Source organism: Meles meles, chromosome 1, assembly GCF_922984935.1.
Source record: "Meles meles chromosome 1, mMelMel3.1 paternal haplotype, whole genome shotgun sequence".
In the NCBI taxonomy this organism is placed as follows: domain Eukaryota; kingdom Metazoa; phylum Chordata; class Mammalia; order Carnivora; family Mustelidae; genus Meles; species Meles meles.
Window position 1 is genome coordinate 205,721,141 of NC_060066.1, and position 25,373 is coordinate 205,746,513.

Consider the following 25,373-nt stretch of genomic DNA (forward strand, 5'->3'; position numbering starts at 1 on the left):
ATTTATTTACTTGACAGAGAGATCGCAAGTAGGCAGAGAGGCAGGCAGAGAGGAAGGGAAGCAGGCTCCTTGCTGAGCAGAGAGCCCGATGCGGGGCTCCATCCCAGGACCCTGAGATCATGACCTGAGCCGAAGGCAGACACTTAACCCCCTGGGCCACCCATGTGCCCCTTTATTTTTTTTTTTTAAGATTTATTTATCTATTTAGAGAGAAAGAGAGAGAGAGAGTACTGGGGGAGTGGGATAGAGAAAATCTTAAGCAGGCTCCACACCCAGCCCAGAGCCCCCTGTGGGGCTTGATCTCACAACCCTGAGATCATGACCTGAGCCAAAATTAAGAGTCCAACACCTAACTGAATAAGCCACCCAGGCACCCCTTCTTTCTTTTTTTTTTCTTTTTTAAAGTAAACTCTGTGCCCAACATGGGGCTCAAAATCACGACCCCAAGACCAAGAGTCACACACTCTACCGCCTGAGCCCCCCAGTAGGCCCTATTCTATCTAGTACTTTATAACATTTCCAGAATGGACGTGAGTTTAAAAAGTGTATGTCAGGGATGCCTGTGAAGAGTGAAGAAAAGCATTTCATGACGAATAGGCAAAGAAAACATCGTTGCATTTATAAACTCATCTATTGTTACATAGTTCATGATTTCAACCTGTGTGTGATCAAATTGACAAGCTAAATTGCATAAATAGACATTTGTCAGTTTATCTACAGCCTTTCAAGTTTATAGTCACACATTAGCCAACCACTGAAGGTCTCCTCGTTGGGAAAAGACCCACGTGTAAATGATAACTGAGCTTTGGGACGTCATTAGGGTAGGGGGTGGGTGAGGTTTTGGCTGGAGACTCCAGAGATGGTGAGGGGCCCTGTGCATCCCTCCAACAGCTAAGGGGAGAGGGGATTGGAGGAGAGGGGAGAATTGGGAGGGGGTGGTCTGTCGTAATAGATTGCAGCAACCCCCACCCCCCGATGGGTGAAAAACCAAGCAATCATTCCACTCATTCCAGCAACCGGGGTATACTGAGCTCCTGCTCTTGGCCATCTAGCCTGAATTTGTAGATTTCCTCCTTCTGGATTATTCTAAAGAATTTCTGGCATCTCAGTTTCATTTACTGAAGATCACTATTGGGTCTCAACTATCAATCAACCAACTGTGCTACTAGACCATTCTCAGCTGTTGGATCTGGGACGTTAAAACCCCAGGGTCTCTTGGGGGTCACTTATATTTATAAATTCAGCCAAGTTTAATCTTACGTTCCTTCCTCCCTGACTTAACATGTCTAAGTTACAGGTATATTCTCTACGTTTCAGCGCACGGATTAGCTGGGGTTTGCTCCCCCCCCCCCCCCCTTGCTTGCTTGCTTGCTTGCTTTCCTAAATCAGTAATTCACCTCTAGGTCAGACCACGTGCTTGTTCCCTGGGGCACTTTGGACTGGGACAGATCTGGCGACCAATAAAGGATAATGATCTCTGAGCAGAATCAGCATCTCTTTGCAAAGTAACTTCCTCAGATAAGGACCTACGTGCTTTCCAGGGAAAGCAGAGTCAGTCTCATTCAATGGGAAGAGAGTGGCGCATCCAAGGTGAGAGTTTCACTGAATTTTGGATTTGGAGAGGTCAGGGAACTTAGTCTTTTGCCTCCACCCGAACACACCCCCCCCCCATCTTAATTGCTAAATGCCACTCGTTCCCATTCAATGCACCTAGCCAACCTGTGAATACGGCTTCTGTTGTAATTGTATTACAGTTCAGCAGCCCACAGGATCAACTCTGTCCAATTTTTGGCTACATAAGCCCTGTAGCTACCAGAGAGGGGATAAATTTTTTTAGAGTCGTCAGGAATGGCCCTTGTTTCTCTGGTCCTGTCTTGAGCTGAGAATTTAAACCCTAAATATTTCCTTTTCGAAAGTCTTCAGTGCAATTATAAATAGGCAGCCTACATGATAGTCCTTACCGTCCTCCTTCTCCTCTAGTGGTCCGTAGTGGCAACTACTCCATCTACTAAAGTCTATCTTTATTAGGCACTTTCCCCCAGGCAACAATACTCAACTGTGATAAGTGATAATTTCTGTAACTCCTTTTCCCCAAGGCAAAGTAGGCTAGATTTGCGTCACGTTCAACTCTAATGCCTTGACCCCCTTGGAGGTCAGTTTCCTGCAGAAATAGAAACCCTTGCTGGGCATTCTCTTTAAACTTTTTATTTTGAAAAAAAAAATGTAGGTCACATGTAATTGTTCTTGGGGTTTTTTTTTTTAAGATTTTACTTATTTATTCAACAGAGAGAGAGCACAAACAGCGGGAGCGGCAGGCAGAGGGAGAGGGAGAAGTAGGTCCTCTGCGAGCAAGAAGCCCCATGCAGGGCTCCATCCCAGGACCCTGCGATCATGAACTAAGCTGAAGGCAGACTCTTCACCAACTGAGCCACCCAGGTGCCCCTGTTTTTGTTTTGAGAAAGAGAGAGAGCGCGCATGCGCGTGCACACATCCCATGAGCAGGGATGGAAGGCCGTGAGAGAGGGAGAGAATCCCCAGCAGATTCCATGCTGACCGCAGAGCCCACAACCCTGAGATCATGACCTGTGCCAAAATCAAGAGTCATAAAGAGTCGAACCCTCAACCGACTGAACCACCCACGCACCCCAGTTCACAAGCCATTGTAAGAAACAATACAGAGCAATCCCACCACCCTGCTTTACTCAGTTTCCTCCATGCTCTCATCTTCTAAAGCTATGGTACCATCATATCACAACCAGGATATTTACAGTGATACACAGTTCAGGTACAGAACATTTCCATTTTACAAGGATCCCTCATGTTGTCTTCAGACTTCTTTTAAGCAGAGAGGGATTTAATACAGAAAATTAAGTGTTTATAACATTATCACCAGGGTTGAAAGAAAGGTCTCTAGAGGGTCCTCTAGTAATATGGCTCCCAGAACACCAGAGAACTCACCAAGCAGAGCCTATTACTTCTGCTACAATCAGGAAGATGAGGAATCAAGAAGTTATCACCGAGATTATTGCATTCAACATATCACCAGCAAGATCACCATGGGTCTAACTTTGGGACTAGAAGCTGGTTCCCCCCGCACAAGAAGGCTGAGTTTGACTGTCACCATTCACAGATGCATCTGAACACTCGAGAAGCTGGAGACTGGCCGCCATGCACTGCTGCAAACCCTCACATCTGCGTGACCTTGCTTGCCAGCAGCAACCAGCTAATGTCGGTAGGACAAATAGCTATTGCCTCCCTTCTTCCTTCCACTCAGTCTTACTAACTGGCAGAATCCATCTGTATCTGGAATTCTAACTGCACCTGAGTCTGGGAAATGGAATTTTAACTTTTTAGACTCTGGAGGAACAGATGTTAAGTCTGAGCTGACTACTTCCAACACAGATGGACACAGAGGTGTATTTGTGTCCTTTGTGTTGGGAAGACAAGAGGGGTCCTATCAGATTTGGTAGGATTTTCCTGTAAAAGAAAAGGGTGAATTCAACTGCTGCTGAGCTTTTTAGTGTCCCTACTGACTGTGAAGGGAAGAGGAGTGACTTGACCAGACCGACATTTGTTGAAGTTCCTCTCCAGACTAGTTATCATGAATTTGTAGGGAACAGTCTATCCCTTAGGGTACTTAGTCCAACTGTGCATGGCTGTTTGGGTGCCAGCAAAGAGAAAAGGCGCGGTTCGATTTAGTGAGGGTTGGAAAGCTTACCAAATCCATGTGACAGAAAGACAAGGGACCAAAGAAGTTCATGGTGGTGGCAAGAGTGTTAAAACCCATGGGAAGGTGCCTGGGTTGCTCAGTCAGTGAAGCCTCTGCCTTTGGCTCAGATCATGATCTCGGGGTCATGATCCCAGGGTCCTGGGATGGAACTCAGGTCATGATCTCAGGGTCCTGGGATTGAGCCTGCTTCTCCCTGGCCCTCTGCTCCCTGCACACATACACATACACATACACTCTCCCCCGTCTGCGGACCACCCCCCCCCCCCGCCCCGCCCCGCAAGCTCACGCTCTCTCTCAAATAGATAAATAAAATCTAAAAAAAAAAAAAAAAAAAAAAAAGGAAAGAAAAAAACAAGCCCTCATGGGAAATAAACAGGATCGGGAGTAAAGCAAAGAGAAAGCCCACGAACTGTAAGGAAGTAGAGAAGTCAGTGGTGTAGAGTTGCTGCAAAGCTGGAAAGAGGCCATAGAGGGACTGTTCGAGTCTGCAGACACTTTAGTTTCCAGCACCCTCCTTCACAGGCAGGCTAATCCTGGATCTGCCCTAAATAGGAAATGGGGAAATGGCAGGCTCAGGAGGCAGAAAAACATAAGCGGGGATCTGCAACTTGGGAGCCACAACTAGGTCCACGTCTGTGCTCCTCCACTTCTAAGACGCTTAACAATGGACAATTCATTTACTCTTCCTGAGGCTCCGTTTTCCCTTCAAAAAGGGGGAGAAAAAGACTATCCTACGGTTAGCGAGAAGACTTAATGAGATCATGCCCGTAAAGTGCTTAACACAGTGCCTGGCACACAGTAATCGCTGAACGCGAGAAAGCTGTTACTGTTATGTTTGGAATAGAAATCCAAGGAGGGGTTACAATGAGGACAATTCTAAGTGCAGAAGTACTGTAATACAGAACTTCTGGATACGTGAGCGCATGCGCCGGGCCGCGGGCCGCGGGGTAGCGCAGGCGTTGCGCATGCGCCGGAAGTTGCAGCCGGGAAGCCAGCGAGGTCGGTTCCGCCCGACTCTGACATGGCGGCGCCCTTTGTCTGCTGTGAAGTGCCGTCCCCGGCCTTCTCGCGGCCGTGATGCATCTCCCTCTACAGTGGGGTCCGGGACATGGCAGGTGAGGGTCAACAAGCGCTCGGGGCTGGCCGAGTCCCAGGAGCTGGGCGGAAGCGGCGAAGGATGGGGCGCGGCGGGAAGCCGGGGACGGTTGTGTGGGGGAGGGGAGGGAAGTGGAATGGGAAGGGAACCCGGACTGGGGGACCCCGCGGGGCAGGGGGGTGCGAGGCAGCTGGGGTGGGGAGCGCCGCCAGGCGAGCGGGCGCTGAAGGGGCGAGCGGACCCGCAGTTCCTGCGAGGGAGCGCGGGTCGCTTCCCGGGTTGGGTGACACCCCAGCTGGTAGCTTCTCCGCCCCCGCCGCCCGGCTGTCACCGTCTCTTGACCCCCCGCCCCCCGCGCGCCGCGGCGGGTGGTCGTTCTGCGGCCGCGGGGTGACGGGGTGCCGGGGCAGCTCACTTCGGCGGGTGGGGGCCGGAGGGCACGGGCCTGCCACAACCAGGAGGTGCCTGCAGAGTGGGAGGTCGGCACTAGCCCCTGTATGAGATGATTTCATTCATTCCTTCCCTCCGCAGACGGTGGCCCGGCACCTGATAGGTTGTGAGGATAGAGCTAGTGAACCGGACAGACTTGCTCCCGGTCTGGTGGTTTCAAGTGTGAACTGTGGAGCCTGGCAGCCGGGGTTTGAGTCCCGACTCTCTGCTTCCCAGCGGCGTTCTGAAGCACCTTGGGGTCTCGCTCTCTGCCTCAGTTTCCTCAAACTTAAAGCAGACCTAGCAATAAAACCTGCCTCCTAAAGTTGTTCTAAAAGGCCGTAGGTATAAAGTGCCGAGAACATTCCCTGGCACAAAGTAAAGGCTCTCTGTGTTCATTGCTGTGATTATTCGTTTCACGATCCGGCCGGATGGAAGGAAAGCAGAAAAGTTGGAAAGAGTAGAGGCACCTCACTCAGTCTAGGCGAATCCAGGGAGGCATCCGCTCCCCAAGAAGCGGAGACCAAAAGGATGCTTAGGAGAGTGGAGGCAAGAAACGGGAGGAGTGTTCCCAGTTGAAAATGGGGTTTGTGAGAAAGCTTAGGGGCCAGTGTAATAATTAAGTTTTCTGCCTAGAGATAGAGCTAAGAAATAAGACTAAAGAAGCTGGCCGTGGTCTGGTCCTACGTGACCTTGTAAACCTAGGTAAGGACTTGAAGTTTTAGGTTAATGGGAAGCCATTTACGAATCAGACTTGGGGATTAGAACAATCACCTGGCTGTGTGAAGGATGTGGTAAAGGGAGCTGGCCTGGAGTGATCCAGGCGAGAAAGGAGGGTGATCTCCAGTCAGGTTAGAGGCAGAGGGTGGGGAGAGAGGTTTTGGAGAACTGACAGAAGTTGGTGATTACTTAGATGAGGAAGTTAGAGGCAGAGAGGTGTCAGGATTGACCTCCCCTTCTTGACCGGCGGGTGGTGATGCCACTCAGCGTGATAGGGAACAGGATGGGGAGCAGGTGTGAGAAGGGAAGATACATTTAGTTTTGAACATGTGGAAAGTGGGTGCCTGTAAGACACTCCAGGGGAACTGTCCAGTGGTGAGGTAGCAGTTCTCATTCATCAAAAGTCCCTAAAGTTGGGGGGGTGGGTGTACTCACTGAGGGTGAGGGTATGAAATGAGAAGCAAGGGCATCTGAGACATCCCGGGGGAGATGTTAACGCTGTAGCAACTCGGGAACCTGGGTACAGTCTTGTTGCTCCTGCTTTTTAACGTTTCGTTATGTCTCTTGGTGAGCAGGTATCCTGAGTGTAGGGACTGGGAGCGGTTTACTCATCTTTATGTCCCAGGTGTCCAGCCCCAGGTCTGGCATGCAGCAGGCCAGTAACGATCCAGACAAACTTGTACTGAGCACTTACATTGTGCCAGGCTCTTGGCTCAGGGCTCCGGGTTTGCCTGTGTTTCTTGGATGCATGAAAGGGCAGCTCTTAGGGACCAGGTGCCTTTCGGGTTCTCATCAGATTTTCCGCTTGGGTGTCTTTGATTCAGGTAATGAGCTGGAGGAGGAGAGCCAAGCTGGAGTTTACGCAGACACACTGTCAGAAAAGAGTAGCCTGGGCTACTTGGAAATCTGAGGTATGTCTGTAATGCTCAAGGATGAAACAAACCAGAAGGTCCTTGTTTGTCCTTCTTCTCTGGGCTCAGCGTGACTCAAATCACCCTTTCAAGATAGCTTTTTCTTTCAAGTTATATAGTAATGATAACATCTGAGTTTGGTTGGAAAATTGTGGCTACATCATTTATGCTTGGTTTACCAACAAACACCAGACTAGGGCAAATGCTCACACCTTGTTTTAATCACGTACAACCTAACCTAATGTGCTCCAACAAAGCAATTTTGAGATACAGTGGCCGAAACAAACTCGAAGTGTATTCCTCTCCTCTCATCGAACGTCCGGAGGGCAGTCCAGAGCTGGTAGGGCGCCCTGGTCTGTTCTGTGAAGTATCCAGGAACAGGGTTCTAGTGATCATGTGGCTCTCTCTGCTCAAACCCAGGCTTGCATCTCATGGTCAAAGTTGGCTGCTGTAGCTCCTGCCATTGTGTATGCACCCCATCTGGCAGAAAGGGAAAGACAGAGTGGGGAGCACGTTTTCATTCCTTTTAAGGTTCTAATGTTTAAAGATACATATTTTTGTACAGCATGTCCCCAAACACAAGCATCTGGTGTACAACCAAAAAGAACGAATCATGACTGTTCCAATGCTGGAGGGAAAGCCGGCTGCTGGGTCCCCCTGTGTGACTAAATTGCCGTCTCTGAGGTTTGAGCCCAGCCTCAGGGGAAAGTCCACTGCATTGGTGGAAGAGGCATGCTGCTCTGGCTTCCGGGGGGTTGATGTTGCTTGGCCCCAGGGAGTCCAGACTTGTGTATGCATTCAGCGTTTTCTGTGGTAGGTGCTAGGGATTTAAGACTCAATGCCGGGAGCAGGGAGCTCTTAGCCATGGGGATGATCACAGTCTAGTGCAAGGAGCACCGCGGGGGACGCACAAAGGAGAAGGATGACTGATGCTGGAAGGCCCTGCCGAAGCCCGGAAGATTAAGAGTGAGGAGCGTGTTCGGACTGACACCCATACCCATCTCCTCAGACAGAGACAGCCAGGACTCTGGTGTCGCGTGCGAATCCCTGCCTGCCCGTGTCATGACTCTCTGAGTGCCAGTTACTTCACTGTTGTACCTCCGTTTCCTCATCTGTCTGATAGGGCCAACGGCGTCTGGCTCACAGGATTGTTCAGGGAATCATGAGAGACGAAGAGCGTACTTCACAGGGTTTGCCACGTAAAGGGGAGTTACCTCCTGCTGCAGGGTGCGGGGTGGTTCGAAGCCAGGGAGGCCAGCGAGGGCTGCGGTCCACAAAGGCCCGCACCGATAGGGAAACCGGATTGTGGCCTCCCTGAAGGCAGGAATTATCCAGATGGCGCAGAGGGGATCAGCGACTGCTCTGCAAGTTCTACCGAGCTCTCCAATGAAAGGTGTCCATCTGTGGATTCCCAGGGAGCATGCTCAGAAAGGTCTCGTGGGGGGTCCTTTGGGAAGGGAAGGATGGCCTCTGCCTGTTTAATTCCCACAAGCTCGAATGCTTCTGGAAAGCCTTCTCTGGGCGCTGCCCGGCCCCCCCGCCGCTGCTGAGTTCGGAGCTCCTCCTCTGCTGATTTCTTATCATCCTGCCCTCATCTGCCAGTGCATTCGGATCTCCCATTATAATCATGGGTTCCTTTGTCTCCCTGTTGGCCCACCAGTGTCTCGCAGGCAGAGACAGGGGGTCATTTCTTCTGGTAGCCCCACTGTGTACCTCATTTCCTGGGACATAGCTGGTGCTCAGTTAACGTTGTCAGAGGGCGGGTGCTCAACCTTGCTAGGCTGAAGGGGGACTGGCAGTTGGGCTGACCAGAACTCCAGTGTGATGTGTGGTTGGCGTGCTATCGCCAGAAGAGAGGATGGGTGATCTGGTGTCTGATGGTGGATCTCGTATCTGGCGGGAGTGTGGACATAAACTTGGTGAGCTGTGTGACCTGAACGATGAGCATTTACGTCGGGAGATAGTTTTTCTGTCTTTTTCCAGTAGAGCATGGTTTCTCAGCCTTGACATTATTGATCTTTGGGGCTGCGTAAATCTTTGTTATGGGCTGTCCTGTGCACTCCAGGATGGCTGTGGCATCCCTGGCCTCCACCCAGAGATGCCCATAATACCCACCCACCCACAGCTCTGGCGGTGGAACGTATCTCCAGACACTGCCAAACATCTCCTGGGGTCAGATCGACCCCAGCTGGAACCCTGCAGCATCCCTGGGCTCAGACTAGTTCTTATACTTACTAGATGTGTTCCTTTGGGCAAAAATACTCAGCCTCCAAGCCTCAGTTTTCCCAGCTGCAAAGTGGGGGTACGGATGACCTCGCCCATAACTTTACTGGCCGGAATTATCGATGAGGTGATGGATGTAAAATGCTTATTGGAGCCCTTGACACCATCATTGGTGACTGGTGTGATGTATTAGGAGAAAAGGACCCTTGAGAGGATCAAGAAAGAAAGTGCAGAGGAAGAAAAAGAATGTTTGGTAGAGGAATATGCACAAGGTGTGGAAATCAGGAGGTTCTAAAGAATGCAGCGTAGACGGGCATCCGGGTAGCACCGCTGGTTAAATGTCTGACTCTCGGTTTCCACTCAGGTCGTGGGCTCAGGGTTGTGGGTTCAAGCCCGTCAGGCCGGGTGCTCAGTGCAGAGTCTGCTGGAGATTCTCTCTCCCTGTTCCTTTGCCCCCCGCCCCCCGCAACTCATCCTCTCTCTCTCTCTCTCTAATGTAAATAAATGGATCTTAAAAAAAAAAAAATGCACTGCTTCCGTGCTTGATGCAGTTCCCCCCCAGATGGCTGTTAGTAGTATCCGCGGGTCCTTCCGGACCTCTTCTGTCCATCCGTCTGTCCTTGCGTAGTCCTGGGAAGACCATTTTTAAGGAGTCCCGTGCACTGATTAGGTTGCATGGGCGGAGCCCCTGCGGTTGGAGGGCAGAGGCTGTGGGCGGGGCTTCTGGGTGCGGCCGGTTTGCTGTGTAAAGACTGGGAGGCTCACTCTTCCCGGAATTCCTCAAAGGGTGGTGCCTGGGTGGTGGCCAGAAGGGACCCAGACTCCCAGACACCGTGTCTCGGCAGGGTGGCACCATGAAAGGGAGGGACCCAGCCCCAGAGAAAATGAAAAACTCCAAATACATTGTGTGCCCAAAGCATGTTGTCTGGGAGACCATTATCTCCTTTTGCCGGTCACAGTTTCTAGATGACTGAAATAATAAAGGTCAAAGAGGAAGCCTTTCAGCGCTGAGGGGTTTCTGGGTTGTCGGCAGGTGTGTGTGTTGAGCATCAGCACGGGGGCCTGGCCCTCTCAGAGGTGCTGGGGCCAGCAGCAGCTTGACCTCAAGTCCAAGGGCTAGTTACAGTAGACCTCCCTCACGTCATCACCACAGATTCTACAGGAAACCGGGCCTTGGGCTCGGGGAGTCAAGCCTACTTGTGGGGAACTGGAGACTGAAGGCTTGAGCTTCAAAGGAAGGAAGCCAACGGTCTGGTTAGAATGGAGAGTTGCTCACTCCTGTCTACACAGCCGGCTGCAGGCAGGACTCGGAGGTGGGGTTCCAGCTGAGGGCGGGACTGGCCAGAAGGCAGACGTGGCGGTTTTGTTGTAGCATCAGAAACCTGCCAGACGACGCGGTGAGGACAGCTGACACTGTGGGACATCTAGGCGGGTTGTCGAGAGAGTAAATGCTGCGAGTCCCTGTCACAAAAAATATGTTTTCTTTTCCTTTCTTGTGTCCCTATGAGAAGTGGCCTGAACCTGCCGCGGTCATCATTTCACAGCACAGGGGAATTCAAACCACCCCAGTTCACCTTCAACGGACTCAGTGATGTGTGTCAGTTATTTCTCAGTAAAGCTGGGGAAAAAACCAAACCAAAAAAGAAAGAAAAGCACTGAGCTTCTTGTCCTTAGAGCCCTGGCAGTGAAGCCCGTTCTCCACACCCCACCCGCACCACTTCCCATGCTGGAGCTGTTCAACCAAGACGCCACCTTCCTGTCCCGAATGGGAGGCGCTGCCGCCCAGCGGGGAAGCCGTGTCTCCACCTGCTCCGAAGCCTGGTGGGTGAAGCCCGTCTCATTCCGGTAGTCCCAGGGCATTGGGGGGCCTGGTCACGGACTTTCCTGGTTCACTGTAACTCCACTGCCCAAGTTCATGCTTCCAAACATTGTTTCAAGTCAGAAAGAACATTGTTTAATTTTGTAAGTTGATAAATATTGAGTAGATACAAAGGAACATGCACGGTATAAAGAATAAAGATACAAGGAAACCCACGTGCCCAGCAGTCAGTTTACAAATAAGAATGTTACTGTTAGCTTTGGACGCACCCCTCCCTGATCCTGGTCGGCCTCATCGCCAGGTCACCGGAGTATTGCTTTTATCACTGGCTTGCCTTTCTGTAAAGTTTGACCATGTGTGTTGTATTCCCAAACAATGTGTTGTCTCATTGTGTGTGCCGTTGAACTTAACATAATGGCGTTGTTTTCTTTGGTGTCTTACGTTGTTGGCTTAGCATGTGTTCTGGAGGGTAATCCATGGTGCCCATAGTTGCACTTGGCTTTCTCAGATGGATGTGTTCCATTGCAAGAGAATTTATTTGTCCTTTCTCTTGTTGACAGACGTTTAGATTGTTTTCGGCATTTGCTGAGACAGTGGTGCTGTGGACGTTTCTGGAACACACGTGCCACGTCTGCAGGGTGTGAACCCAGGAGTGGGGCTGCATCATAGCGTGTGTGAGCTCCAGCTCAACCATAGTGCCAGACTGTTTCCAGAGCGCTTTCCCCAGTTCACAGTTCAACTGACAACTCTGCTTCTTCCACATCCTCCCGACTCTGGTTTTACTCGACTTGAAAATTTTTAGCAATCTGATGGGAGTGATATCTCATGTGGTTTTGATTTGCATTTTCATGATTATTAGTGGGCTAATAAGCATTTTTTCATATACTTATTGGTCACTCAGGTTTCAGCTTCTGTGAAACAGCTGCTTAAATCTTGCTCAGTTTCCTTTCCGGTTGTCTTTTTCTTGTATATAGACTTCTCATTTGTTTTTGGTTTTTATTTTGTATACGAATCCTTCATTAGTTATATGTGCTTTAACTCCCTGCTTCGAGTTTATGGCTAGTCTTTTCACTGGAGTTTTTTTTTTTTTTTTTTAAACAAATTCTTAATTTTAAGGTTCATCACTGTTTTTCTTTTATGGTTAGCGCTTTCCATTCTTTTTAAAGAACTTCCTCTCTACTGAAAGTTTATAAAGATAATCCCCTAGGTATTGTCTTCCAAACATTTTATGATTTTGTGTTTTACATTAAAGTTTTCAGCCCATTTAAGATTATTTTTGCGTGTATTATGAGGTAAGGAGCTGATTCTTTTTTTTTTTTTAGTAAGTGTACCAAATTGTTCTAGTACTGTTTATTGAAAAAATGCATCCCTTTCTTGTGGATCTGTGTATGTCACCAGTAACCATTATAATATAGTGAGTGTCCACAAATGTGTGGATCTGTTCCTGAGCTCTTTACTATTTATTCTCTATCTGTGTCCTGATATCCCATTGACTTAATGACTTAATTTTTATGTAACAGTTTCCTGGTATCTGGTAAGGTCTTGGCCCTTTGCTTTTCCACCTTCATTTTATTTTACTTTAAGGTTTTATTTATTTATTTGACAGAGACACAGCAAGAGAGGGAACACAAGCAGGGGGAGCGGGAGAGGGAGAAGCAGACTTGCTGCCGAGCAGGGAGCCTGATGTGGGGCTCGATCTCAGGACCCTGGGATCATGACCCGAGCCAAAGGCGGAAGCTTAAGGACTGAGCCACCCCAGCGCCCCATCTTCACTTTAGATTGTGCTTGTCAAATTCCACAAAAATTGTTGCAGTCTTTTGTTAGCATTGCTTTGAACTTATTCCACATCAATTTGGATAGAATTGACATTTTTACGATATTGAACCTTCCATGAACATGGTATATCTCTTAGTTTACATAACTTACTGAAGTCTAACTTTAGTCTCTCACACCCTCCTCTCAAACAGTTAAGGATCTTAGCACACTTTAATTCCCATCACTCCTTCCTTTTATTCTGTAAGTGGGTATTTTAGTTCTTTTTAAAATTTTAGAAGACATCATTAGTTCAGTATTGTTTAGATTTACTCATTTATTATTGATTAGTTCTCATAACTTTTTGCATTTAATACTTTCATTCTGGCATCACTTTTTATCTGCCTGAAGCATATCTTTTATGATGTGTGAGTTTGGGCTCTCATCTGTTTGGGGGCCATCTAGGGATTTTACCCTCCTCCCATTTGATGCCAAGATTTGATATAGGCAGTTTTCTGTGCAGTCTTTTTTTTTTTTTTTTTTTTTTTTTTTCCCACTGACTTGTAACTCTCTGTGGCCCCAGCTTTATTCTGGAGGGCGCTCCCATGAGACCTCTGCCCTTGGAAGGGAGAGGGAACCCCTGCTTACTGTTCTACAGATGGCTTTGACACCCACCCTCAAAGCTCCACTTGCTCTCCATACTCCAGCCTTTGCTTGACTTTGTTTGACCCCTCAGTGTTCCTTACTGACTTGCCCGTTCTTTGGTGCATTTTAAAAGCTGTCTCACAAGTCCTCTTCAGCATTTACACGTTTGCTGAGACTTGGCTTGGGTACCTGGTGTGCCATGCTTCCAGAAAATCAAGGTGTTTCTGAGTCTTAATTTTGTTTCATCTGGCAACAGATTCGAATGAAGACTTCCCGATGTCCACTTACGGCTTTTATAAGATGTTTTGTAACCTTATTAGTATAAGGAGAGGGTGTGGGTAAGTGCCAATTAATGACAGAGAATTTGCCCTTTTGGGACAAGCTGAGGATCTGTAGAGCCTAGTATTCCATGTCCATCTATTTGTCTATGGAAATTTTTGTGTTTTTCTGAAGTGGAAAGTTCTTATCTTTTAGAGCCTTTGGACTTGGCCTTGAATCTGGGTGTGTCAGTGCTACCTAGGTCAGCTGACAACCCCTCTAAGCTTGATTGGCTTATCTGCTGGGTGGGGCCATTGGGGAGCCTTTCCGAGGGATCGCTGCTGGGATTGATGAAGTAGCCTGTAGCCTGAAACCTTTTGCAGGCAGCCCCAGCAGCCATTCCATTTACCCCTTTGGAAACAAAGAGCCTATGATTTCTATAACCTCCCAGCTGCTTCGCAGGGTGGCACTTGTATATTAGCAAGGCTGTGTTTTCTCAGGGCGCAGCCCCACAGCCCCACAGCCCCACCCACAGTCCTTTCCCAAGACTCACAGTTTCCTTCCCACCCGGTGAAATCCCCATCAGATTGGGAAACCATAGCGTCTGCAATGTGGGTTCTCAGATCAGTTACCAACATCCAAGCGTTAGCTTTTACCCAACGAACGAATGAATTCAAACTTTGCATCATGTGGGCAGGCTGCCAGCTAGACGAAGGGTGCCATTTCATGAACACGCCCCGGCCCGGGGTGGAAACTGTCTTTTAGATTTTTGCCAGTTTGATCCTGGAAGTGGTATCTTTTACTTCTTTATATTTCTTTTCTTTAAAAAAAAAAAAAAGATTTTATTTATTTATTTGACAGAGAGAGATCACAAGTAGGCAGAAAGGCAGGGTGGGGGGATGAGGGGGGAAGCAGGCTCCCCGCTGAGCAGAGAGCCCCCGATGCGGGCCTTGATCCCAGGACCCTGAGCCAAAGGCAGAGGCTTAACCCACTGAGCCACCCAGGCGCCCCACTTTATATATATATATTTTTTTTAAAGATTTCATTTATTTATTTGACAGAGAGAGAGATCACAAGTAGGCAGAGAGGCAGACAGAGAGAGAGGAGGAAGCAGGCTCCCTGCAGAGCAGAGAGCCCGACGCGGGGCTCGATCCCAGGACCCTGAGATCATGACCTGAGCCGAAGGCAGCGGCTTAATCCACTGAGCCACCCAGGCGCCCCACTTTATATTTTTTTATTAGTGAGGTTGAGCATCTTTTTCCCATACAGAATATATTGACCACTGATGTTTCTTTCTTTCTTTTTTTTTTTAAGATTTTATTCATTTATTTGACAGACAGAGAGCACAAGCAGGCAGAGAGGCAGGCAGAGAGAGAGAGAGGAGGAAGTAGGCTCCCTGTCAAGCAGAGAGCCCGAGGCGGGACTCAATCCCAAGACCCTGAGATCATGACCTGAGCCGAAGGCAGAGGCTTTAACCCACTGAGCCACCCAGGTGTCCCGACCACTGATGTTTCTTTTATGAACTGCCTCTTCATTTCTTTGACTCATTTTGCTGTTGGGAGATTTTTTTTCTTACTAACTTTTTGTAACAGCTTTATTGAGATACTCATGTTGTGCACAAGTCACCCACTTTAAAGTGTACAGTTAAATGGCTTGTGGCTTATTCCGAGTTGTGCAGCCCTCACCACTATTCTCAAGACATTGTCATTATCTCGAAAAGAAACCCACCACCCATCCGCAGTCAACTCCCCACTCCTCTGTCTCTGTCAGCCCTCGACAGTCGCTTTCTGTCCTTACGGATTTGTCTGTTCTGAGCATTTCATGTAAATGGAATCGTGTAACGTGTGGTTTTTGGCTGGCTTCATTTAGCACAGTGTTTTCAAGGCTCATTAGTGTTGTAGCGTGTATCATTACTTTTTTATGGCCCAGAATCCCCTTGCACGGACAGACCACGTTTTATTTACCCATTCATCAGTAGATGGATGTTTGGGTTCTTTCCACCTTTGACTATTATGAGTAATGCTATCACAAACTTTTGTGTACAAGCTTTTTTCTTTTTTTTTTTCTTTAAGATTTTATTTTTTTTTTTAATTTTATTTTATTTATTTGACAGAGAGAGATCACAAGTAGGCAGAGAGGCAGGCAGAGAGAGAGGAGGAAGGAGGCTCCCTGCCAAGCAGAGAGCCCGACACGGGGCTCGATCTCAGGACCCTGAGATCATGACCTGAGCCGAAGGCAGCGGCTTAATCCACTGAGCCACCCAGGCGCCCCTAAAGATTTTATTTTTTTAAGTGTTCCCTACCCCCAATGTGGGGCTCAAATGCACACCCCGAGATCAGGAGTCACACGCTCCACTGACTGAGCCAGCCAGGTGCCTCCGAGTACAAGCGCTTCCGGGGACATCTCTTTTCATTGTTGTTTGTGCCTTTTATATAGCCAGATCGTTAACCCTTATTTACAACATAGGCTGTAAATATTCACGCCAAATTTATGTTTACTTTTGGGAAGGTGGGACGATGAGGGTAATATGAATGAAACAGAACAAGGAGGGGTGCCTGGCTGGCTCAGTCAGGGGGAGCGTGTGATTCCTGATCTTGGGGTTGTGTGAGCCCAGTGTTGGGTGTAGAAGTTACTTAAGGAAAGGAAGGAAGGGAAGGAGGGAGGGAGGAAGAACATTTAGATTTCTTTTCTTTTTTTTAAAGATTTTTATTTATTTATCTGACAGGGAGAGATCACAAGTAGGGATAGAGGCAGGCGGGGGGGTGGGGGGAAGCAGGCTCCCCGCTGAGCAGAGAGCCCAATGCAGGGCTAGATCCTAGAACCCTGGGATCGTGACCTGAGCCGAAGGCAGAGGCTTTAACCCACTGAGCCACCCAGGCGCCCCATTTAGATTTCTGACCAGCCTTTCATACTAAGAATTAAGCTCAGCTTCCATGCGCATCTTCCTCCCTGAGGCCCCACCAAGTGGCCCCTGGGGGCTGGTCTGCATGCCTTACAGTCGTGGGGCATGCACTCTTTCTGTATCTGGCCCACAATACCTCCGTGTATCCATCTGTCCCTCTTTTTGTCTCTGTCTCTGTTTCTGTCTCTCTCTCAGGCTACCTGCGTTCGGACTGGGAAACGGGAACCGGGCAGCATTTGGGGGTGCATTCCAAGTTTCCCTCAGAAGCTCGCACTTCAAAGTCACTGGCTGGAAACCCACCAGGGAGGCAAGTGGTCTGTTCAAAGGCTTCCGGCTTCTTTGCTGATTCACCGCTGTTGCAGGTGGAGGGGATGTGAGGGGCTGGAGGCCGGCCAGCACTGTTTGCTCAAGGCCGGGGCCCTGAGCTTCCTTAATCTTAACTCCCGGGGCTCCTGTCCAGAGATTGTTCTAGAGCCGCACTGCAGCTGCTGGAGTTGAGGAGCCGAGCAGTTTTTAAAGATGCTGGAAAGTTGAAATACTGAGTCCCTGACTGCTCTTTACCCAGACCTAACATGAGTTTGTGCAACCCCCCCAAATGCTCCTCCGAAATACCCTTGTACTCATTTAGTTTTCCCCAGTCAAGTCTCACTAAATATTTTTCAGTTTAATGCTATCAGGGGTAGTCTGTATACAGTTTCACGTTGGCTTCTGTTGTATACGTCCTCCGTCCGTATAGATACACGTCCTGTGTCGTTCCTGTTCAAGGTTTCCAGTACAGGGAGAGTTTTCGAAGAAAATCTGTGCTGGGTGAATGTGTCATTTTTTTTTTTTTTTTAAATTTTATTTATTTATTTGACAGATAGAGATCACAAGTAGGGAGAGAAGCAGGCAGAGAGAGAGGAGGAAGCAGGCTCCCCGCCAAGCAGAGAGCCCGACGCGGGACTCGATCCCAGGACCCCGAGATCATGACCTGAGCTGAAGGCAGCAGCTTAAACCACTGAGCCACCCAGGCGCCCCGAATGTGTCATTTTTTATCATCAGGCACACAGTATCTGTTTTACTTCAGATGCGCACATTTGCAATCTGGCGATCTTGTTAATGAAATAATTTATTCAACACTTACTATATCTTCCTTGGAAGGGAGGGACCTTAGCAGTCACCCATCCTAGGGAGGAAGCAAGGCCAGTCAAAGTCAGCCACGTGAAACGCATGTGCTGCCTTGAAGTCCAGATACATTCACCTCCAAACAGCTGGTCCTCAACCTTGTAGGACACAGGAGGCTTTTGCCCTCCAGGCTGAGTGCCTCTGTCTCGTGTGTCGGTCACCACTGAGGGCAGTCAGCATGGCCATCAGCAGGCCTTTGCCTGGTCTGCTTTTGGGCTAAAACTTCATTTGTCCTGGGGGCCTGATACAAATTCACCGCCCATTTTTAAAAGGGCAGGGGTTCCAGCATTCGGCTGTCTACGGCTCACCAGCATACCTCGTGTGGCTTCATGCGCGACAAGCAGGAATGATGGTAGCCGTGGCTACTTCATGCGGTGGGAACGGGTGTCATCAACCCCATTTTACAGTCGGGAAAGTGAGGTGCAGAGGGTTACAACCTCTTGTGCAAAGTGCTGGACTAGCTTTGGTTTGATGCCAAGGCAGGAGAGGTAACTGGGTCCAGGATCTTGTCAGCTCCCTGGGGCTGCATGCAGAACCGCGCGCGCGTGCGTGCACGCTCACACACGTGCCTCATTGCTCACGGTATCTGAGCGGCTCGGCTGGGGCTGGCAGAGGCTGCCAGCTGCTCGTCTAGGGGATTTTCAGTTTTGTCCCCGTAAGGAATTTCTCTCATGAACATTTCTCTGGTGACACATTCTTTGTGCAAATTACCATAATTTTCCATTTCCCTTCTGAGAAATTTTTTCCTGTTGAGAAGTTTTGAGTCATCAGGTCTTGTAGAAAATGTCTTCAAGGTTTTATAATAAATAGAAATGAAGAAGCTCTGACTTTGGGGACAGTTTCTTTCTCTCTTTCTTCCCTTCCTTTTTTTCACTTGGTTTCTTGAATAGCTAACATTTATAAGTGGTAAAACAAAATGCAGAAATGATACGCATGAAAAGTAGAGCTCCGTCCTGTGCTTGCCCTGCTTCTCTGAACCCCCCAGCCCCCCCCCCCATCTCTTGTACGTCCAGAGACATGGACTTTTTGTTTGTTTATGAGCTCGGATTTCGTGGCTTGGGTTTATGGTTTTGGACAAACCGCATGGTCCAGCTTCCCCTAGGAACGGTCGGGTACGGTACGATGTTACTGGACTTTGAGCCACTCCAAGAAGAGGTACTTAGAATTTTCAAAGGATATTATCATATTTAGTTGTTGGGCCATTAGCACAGCTGCTCTGAACGGGTTGTGAGAGCGCATGGCAGATCCTGAGCCACCAGCTAAACCCTCCCCGTGCCAGCTGGGGGTGGCATTGTCCCATTTTCTGCTTCTGACCTTCCCCTTCCAGTCTGTTCTCCATACTGATGCAGCCTGAGTGACTTTCCTGAAATGTGAGCCTAACCATGGCCCTCTCCTGCCCAAGTCCCTGGCCAGGCTCCCAGCATGCGTGGGGTGCGTGGGGTGGGGTGCATGGGGGGAGGGGCGCGCTGGGTCCTGGCGTGGTGGGCGTGGCCCCGCGTGCCTGGCTCCGCCCCGTGTCCACCCACGTCTTCTGCTTTTCCTCTCGCGATGCTGAGGTGTGCTGTCGTGCTTCCACCTGGTCTCCCGCACACACACCATTTTCTCTCAGGCACGCCCCGCGGCTTATGCTGTCCTCCGTCTGAACATCCTTCTCGCCTTTGTTCACGCGTCTTATTAGATGCGGCCAGGTGCCCTATCTTCCTGGGGTGGCACCCCTTCAGAAGTCATCAGAAGGTGCTGACAGCATCTGGGACTTGCTCCCCAGTGGCAGGTCCTGGCGGGGAGGGGGGGACACTTAGGCCTTGTTCCCCAGGGAGCTGGGGCTCCCAGCAGGGCACCGGCCCCAGGCGGCGCTCCGCGTGGATTCGGAGTCCGTGTCCGCTACTCCGTCCCGTAGCCCACCGGATGTGCAGCTGCGCCCCCGGAATCTAGCCATATTTAACTTGAATGGGCGACTCTCCCCAGGCTTTCTGCCCCGAGTGACACAGAAACAAAGGCCTCCCAGCAGACGTTTGAAGCCGGATGGGAACAAAGATCCAGGGCTTTGGTCAATTTGGACCAGACTGTGGCTTCCTCCTTTTTTCTCCGCCTGCTGTGAAGAGGGGCCATGGATTCAGAGCCAAGGGGGTGCACTTAGGATAAGCTGGCTTGTTTTAGTTCATTTTCCCCCCTTTCTGTGCGCCTGTGTGTCAGTCGGACTCTGGTGGAGAAGTCGTGTGCTTCCACTTCTGCCAGGATTTGTGCGGCGCTTCCTGTCGCTGTTTGCGTCCTCCCAGTTCTCGCGTGGTGGTTTCCTGTGGAACGGTGAGCGGTCTCCAACTCGGAGAGGCTTGCCCGAGGCCGCCTGGCCACGACTGGAGCCGCGATTCACATGCGTGTCCTTGGATCTGAGTCTTTTGGTGTTTCCTCCTCCTCTTCGTTTTCTTTCTTTTTTTTTTTAGAGCCCGGCCAGGGGTTAGGGGAGACGGAGAGACAGAATCCTAAACAGGCTCCACGCTCAGTGCGGAGCCCGACGTGGGGCTCAGTCTCGTGAGCTGAGCCGAAATCACCCACCGAACCACTGGGTGCCCTTGTTTCCTCTTCTGTGTCCAGTGTTCGCTCCCGTGGGGACCCCGGTCCATCCTGTGACCTTAGCCACCAGCCCTCCTGTAGACGTCTGCGCTGTGTCGGCCCCACAGAACTCTTGCGTGCCCTGCCCTCCCTCCGCCCGCCATCATTCCTCACCTCAGCGAATGGCACCTGCGCTCAGCCAGTTTCTCGGGCCAGCGATTTAGTGTTGTCTTTGACTCTTTTTCTCATGGCATGCCTCCGCTTGATCAGCTGACTGTTGGCTCTCCCGAGCAGCTTCCCGGTCTGACCACTTCCGCCCCAGCACGGGGCTTCCATCTCCTGCCCCTCCCCCGGTGTCCCTCAGCCCTCTTCTGCCCGCTTGCCATCACTTCTCTGCACCCAGTCTCCCGGGGCACCGCAGCATACTTAGAAAACTCCAGAGCCTGACTTGCCTCTAAGACCCAGGCAGATCTCAGCCTCTGCTGCTGACTCTTCTCATTCTCCGGCTGGCTTCCTCCTCTCCAGGCAGGCCAGCCCCTTTGTCAAGGTCACGCCTGCCCCAGGGCCTTTGCATTTGCTCTTCTCTGTGCCTGCAGTGGCCCCTGGGCTTATGGTGGCATGGCTTGCTCTTCACTTAGGTCCTTGCTTCCGTGTCACCCTTCCTTGACTGTTTTCTGAAATATTCAATAGCCTCTGCCTCTTCTCTCCACACTTTGTTTCACCTTCTTCACAGTGCCTCGTCTGTGAGCTTATGTATTACACTTATGACCTGTCTTCCCCACGACGCTCGTAGCTCTAGTTAGACCTACCGCCGGCACAGGGGAGATGCTCATTCAGCGTTTGTGAAGTGCTTTTGCCTTTTCCGTGTGTCTGTTTCCTGATTTAGGGCCCGCCGACCCTGAGAGGGGACGGTGATGATTAGGAGTCCCTGCCCAGCTGTATGACCCCACAGACCTTCTGTATATTGGAGGACATTTCTCATTCTCGTTACTTCTCAAGTACGTATAGATGCTGTTGTGATTAGTGGAATGGAAATGCTTTCTTTCATGGTGGTCTTGCCCATTAGTTTCTCAGTTAACAAGCACTCAAAGTACAATGATTATTTCACGAAGATCCGCAGAATATTTGACCTTGAGTTAGTTGCACTTCAGAAAGGCCAGGAATCACCACTCGCCAGGCCTGTTCCCCGACTTGATTCACAGCCGTGTGAGAGCAAGGTCCTGGGGTAGGTGCCGTCCTGGATCGTGAGGAGCCCATTAGTAAGCAGTCCCGCCCCAGCAGTGAACTGAACCTGATCGGGGAGGCGGGGCAACATACGGGCCTCCTTTCGGGCCAGGTCCGGGAGCACTGGGGTGGAGGGTGGGATGCTGTGAGACAGATCAGATGCCACCAAGTCCCACATGTTCTGAATTTGTCTTTGTGGAAGCTAGGCCCTTAATCTACCCTCTGTCCAGCGTTAAGAGTCCCCAGAGCAAGTCCTGACATAATGGGTTCTGAACTGGCGCGGGGAGAGGGGACGGCACCTTCCTCAGGACCGGCCAGCCTTCCCAATTCGCCCCATTCCTGGAGCAGTGGGGGTTCATCGGGTGTCAGGGAAGGGGATGGCCATTCCCTCTTCAGAAGTGTGGTTACCTGTTAGAGGTCGTGGTAGTTGTATAATTTGAAAGGCAAAGGCAGACTACAATTTAATTTTAGGGGTGTCTGGGTGGCTCAGTCATTGGGCGTCTGCTTTTGGCTCAGGTCATGATCCCAGGGTCCTGGGATGGCCCTGCACTGGGTTCCCTGCTCGGTGGGGAGCCTGCTTCTCCCTCTCCCACTCCCCCTGCTTGTGTTCCCTCAGTATGTCTGTGTCAAATAAATAAAATCTTTTAAAAAAACAATTTAATTTTATATTTATTTATTTATTATTAGTTTTAAAGATTTTATTTATTTGTTAGAGAGCATGCACTAGCAGGGGGAGCAGCAGGCAGAGGGAGAAGCTGGCTTCCCGATGAGCAAAAAGTCTGATGCCGGACTCTATCTTAGGACCCTGGGGTCTAACCTGAGCCGAAGGCACTCACTCAGCCAACTGAGCCACCCAAGCATTCCTAGTTTTATATTTAGATACGATTTTTATGTGTTTAGAAATCCATATATATATATATATTTTTTGGTAATACAAGCTTCACAGAAAATACAGCTGAATCTTGGCTGGTGGGATTATGTGGAAGGTAGCAGTGATTTTCAGAGTGGAGCCATTACCCAGTAGAGGATCAAGTATCAGAATCTGGGGCTGTTGGGAAGGGCCAAATGAGTTTGTATATTTACCCTAAAGGGGAAATTGATGTTAGAAGTTTGAGAAACCGGGGCTTCTGGGTGGCTCGGTTATTAAGCATCTGCCTTCGGCTCAGGTCATGATCCCAGGATCCTGAGATCGAGCCCTGCATCGGGCTCCCCGCTTGGCAGGAAGCCTGCTTCTCCCTCTCCCACTCCTTCTGCTTGTGCTCCCTCTGTCACTCGCCCTGTCAAATGAATAAATAAAATCTTTAAAAAAAAAAGTTTGAGAAACAAGAGCTTAATATAAAAGCTGTATTTGCTGGGCGACGAGAACAATGCCAGAAGGGCTGGTTGTTGGTACTTGCCTCTCTGCGGTGTTGCCCTGACCAGGGAGAGGGTGTCACACTGGGTGGATGGTGGGTTGGGCTGGTAGGTGTCACGGTTGCAAGGCTTAACCACACTTCCATTTGCTCAGCCTGAGTTTGTGTGTGCTAAGCTGGAGATGGGAACCACCTGTGTTTCCAGAAAATCTGGAATGCCAGGTATCTGGAAGCAGAGTGGTGATCCCCGTCCCCTGACCCTGGACATTGAGGCGGCTGTGTCATGCCCAGGCCTGCAGCTGGGAGCAGCGGTGTTCGGGGAGCCGGGGACGACTTCTGTTTGTCAAATCAGCAGCTCCTTGTGCTAGGCTGGTGGTTTTCTGGCTTAATGGCTTCCCTCTGTGTGGCAGTTTGGAAACCCTGCACGCCGCCGGGTAGTGCTTGCTAATAACCTGGGTGATCGTTCATGTTCGACAGATGCCCCTTTGACTCTGAGATGGGGCCGTGCTCTGTGGACCCACTGGGAGCTCTCAGCAGGAGCTCCGACCTTCCCCCGGGAGCGCCCTTGGGGTTTAACAGAACAGTTGTTCGATATAAAGTGCTTCCCCGACAGAGAAAATAGCTCCGAATGGTTCTTGCCCAGCACCCCTACTTTCTTTTCCTCCCTCCCTCTCTTAACGTTAATTGGGCTCTGGGATTTTTCCAGATTGCTTTTAGAAAGAATAATGGGTTATGATTACAACGTCTTAACAAGGTCAAGTTACCCAAGGTGCCCAGCAGGAAAGGGTATGTAGAAACCATCTGATACGGTCTTCGGCCTAAAAATAAAACTATAATTTGCATCTCTGCTTCCTGGTAACAGTAGTTTGAGGAATGTTTACTACGAGTCAGGCTCGGTACAGGCTCTGCGCTTACAGTAGCTAACCGAAGCCTGCGCCACACCTGGGAAGCGGTCCCACTGGCCCCATTTTGCTGGAGGAGGGGCTTTGCTGGCGATCCACTGCTGATGTGGGAGGGTGGCCCAGCCGGGTCCTCCCCAGCCTGACCCTAGGGGCTCTGCCTCCTCTGCGCTCAGAGCAGAACCTGACGGCAGAGCAGCCGTGTTCTTAGATTTGAGGTGATCGGTGGTGCTGTGCGCGCCCCGTGCTGTTGGCCGTGTTGAAGAGACTCCCGTAAATGCCATTTCGTCGTTACCGGGAGCGGGGCCCTGGGGTCTGGGATTTCACCACCCAAGGGGAGCCCTTCCTTACGTCATCGTGTGCTTGCCGGTGTTCTGGAACTGAAGCATGACTGAGACGGGTTGTGTTTCCCCGGGCCAGTGCCCCTGCCCCCGACTCAGCGACCTTGACATGTGAGGCCTGGGCCCCAGCGCAGCCCCAGGGCGAGCGGTGGCGCGCATGCTCGTGCACAGCCCTGTCTCGGCGAGGGTGAGGTTGGCACCTGTTCCTCCCTTTCTTCTTATTCAAAATTTTGTCAACTTTTGTCAGCTTTTGAAGCATGTTGCCCTACAGAAGTATATGAAATGTCTACGGCCATACCACCCTGAACGCGCCCGATCTCGTCTGATCTCGGAAGCTAAGCAGGGTCGGGCCTGGTTAGTACTTGGATGGGAGAAGTATATGAAATGTATATGTTTCATTTACATTTAATTTAAATAATAAATATTATTAATTTGTTATTAATATTTATTATTTTAAAATTTAATTTAAATAATAAGTAAGTTATAAATAATAAACCTAGGTGTATCCAAGACAAGAAATAGAGCCCTCCCCATGTCTCAGAGGACCCCTCCTCCCTCCTCCTTCCCCCTCCTCCTCCCTCCTCCCACCTCCTCCCTCCTCCTCCCTGTCTCCCATCTACACAGAACCATCGTCCTGGACGTTTTGTTACTCGTCGCCTTTTCTTTACAACTTTACCATCCGTATTCGTTCTCTCTCAAAACTTCGTGACTTAAACCGCCAGCAGTTTATTCTCCCAATTTTGTGGGTTGATTAGACAGTTTCTTTTGTTCGCGAGGTGTTGGGGTCACTTGTATGACAGCATTCAGCTAGTAGCTGGGCTGGAAAGTCCAGGAAAGCGCCTCGCACGCCACCGTCCAGTAGGGCCTCTGAGTTCATCATGTGGCCTGTGCCCGTGGCGTCTCCTCCAGGGCCCCAACAGGAGAGCCTGGGCATCCCCACGGTGGGGTGGCTGGGTTGCAGGAGAGCCGCATGGAGTCTGCAGCCCTCTTAAGGGCCAGGCCTGGAGCTGGCACCGAGTCCTTGGCTCTGGTTGGTCAGAGCCGCCCAGATCCAGCCGGGCTCTCCTAGCAGGTGTGTGGGATGGGGGCACTTGTCAGCGGCCGTCCGTGTCCACGTTGCTTAGTTTGGAATCTGTGTTGGGAATCACACTGCAGGCTTCTCCAGGTCCCTCGCTTTTCCGTTCCCAGATGGATTCCTTGTGAGGTAGGCCAGGCTGTGTGTCCGGCCGGACAGCTCTGACGCCAGACGTCCGCTCCGTTGGTCAGGGATCAGCGCTGAGCAGCCGGCGGCGTCACGGGAAGCGTCGCAGGGCAGGAGTGAGGAGTGCAGTGGAGAGTTTCTGGAAGGTTGGGCCGTT

General features: G+C 50.3%; 1 protein-coding gene across 4 annotated transcripts in view; it reads left to right on the plus strand.

The window, feature by feature from the left end:
* Window positions 1–4,720: 4,720 nt before the first annotated feature.
* The window catches only part of ZBTB17 (zinc finger and BTB domain containing 17), a 32,402-nt gene continuing 11,749 nt past the window's right edge, over window positions 4,721–25,373 (plus strand). For 2 of the 4 annotated variants that reach the window (XR_006821050.1, XM_046025227.1), the window contains exons 1-3: window positions 4,721–4,845; window positions 6,800–6,886; window positions 16,681–16,792. Coding sequence is in view for 2 of the 4 variants with exons in the window: in XM_046025227.1 (XP_045881183.1) it covers window positions 6,803–6,886; window positions 16,681–16,792 (196 nt within the window). In the remaining 2 variants the exon portion in view is untranslated. The remainder of the gene's footprint in view (window positions 4,846–6,799; window positions 6,887–16,680; window positions 16,793–25,373) is intronic. The other 2 variants (XM_046025247.1, XM_046025239.1) reach the window with 2 other exon arrangements.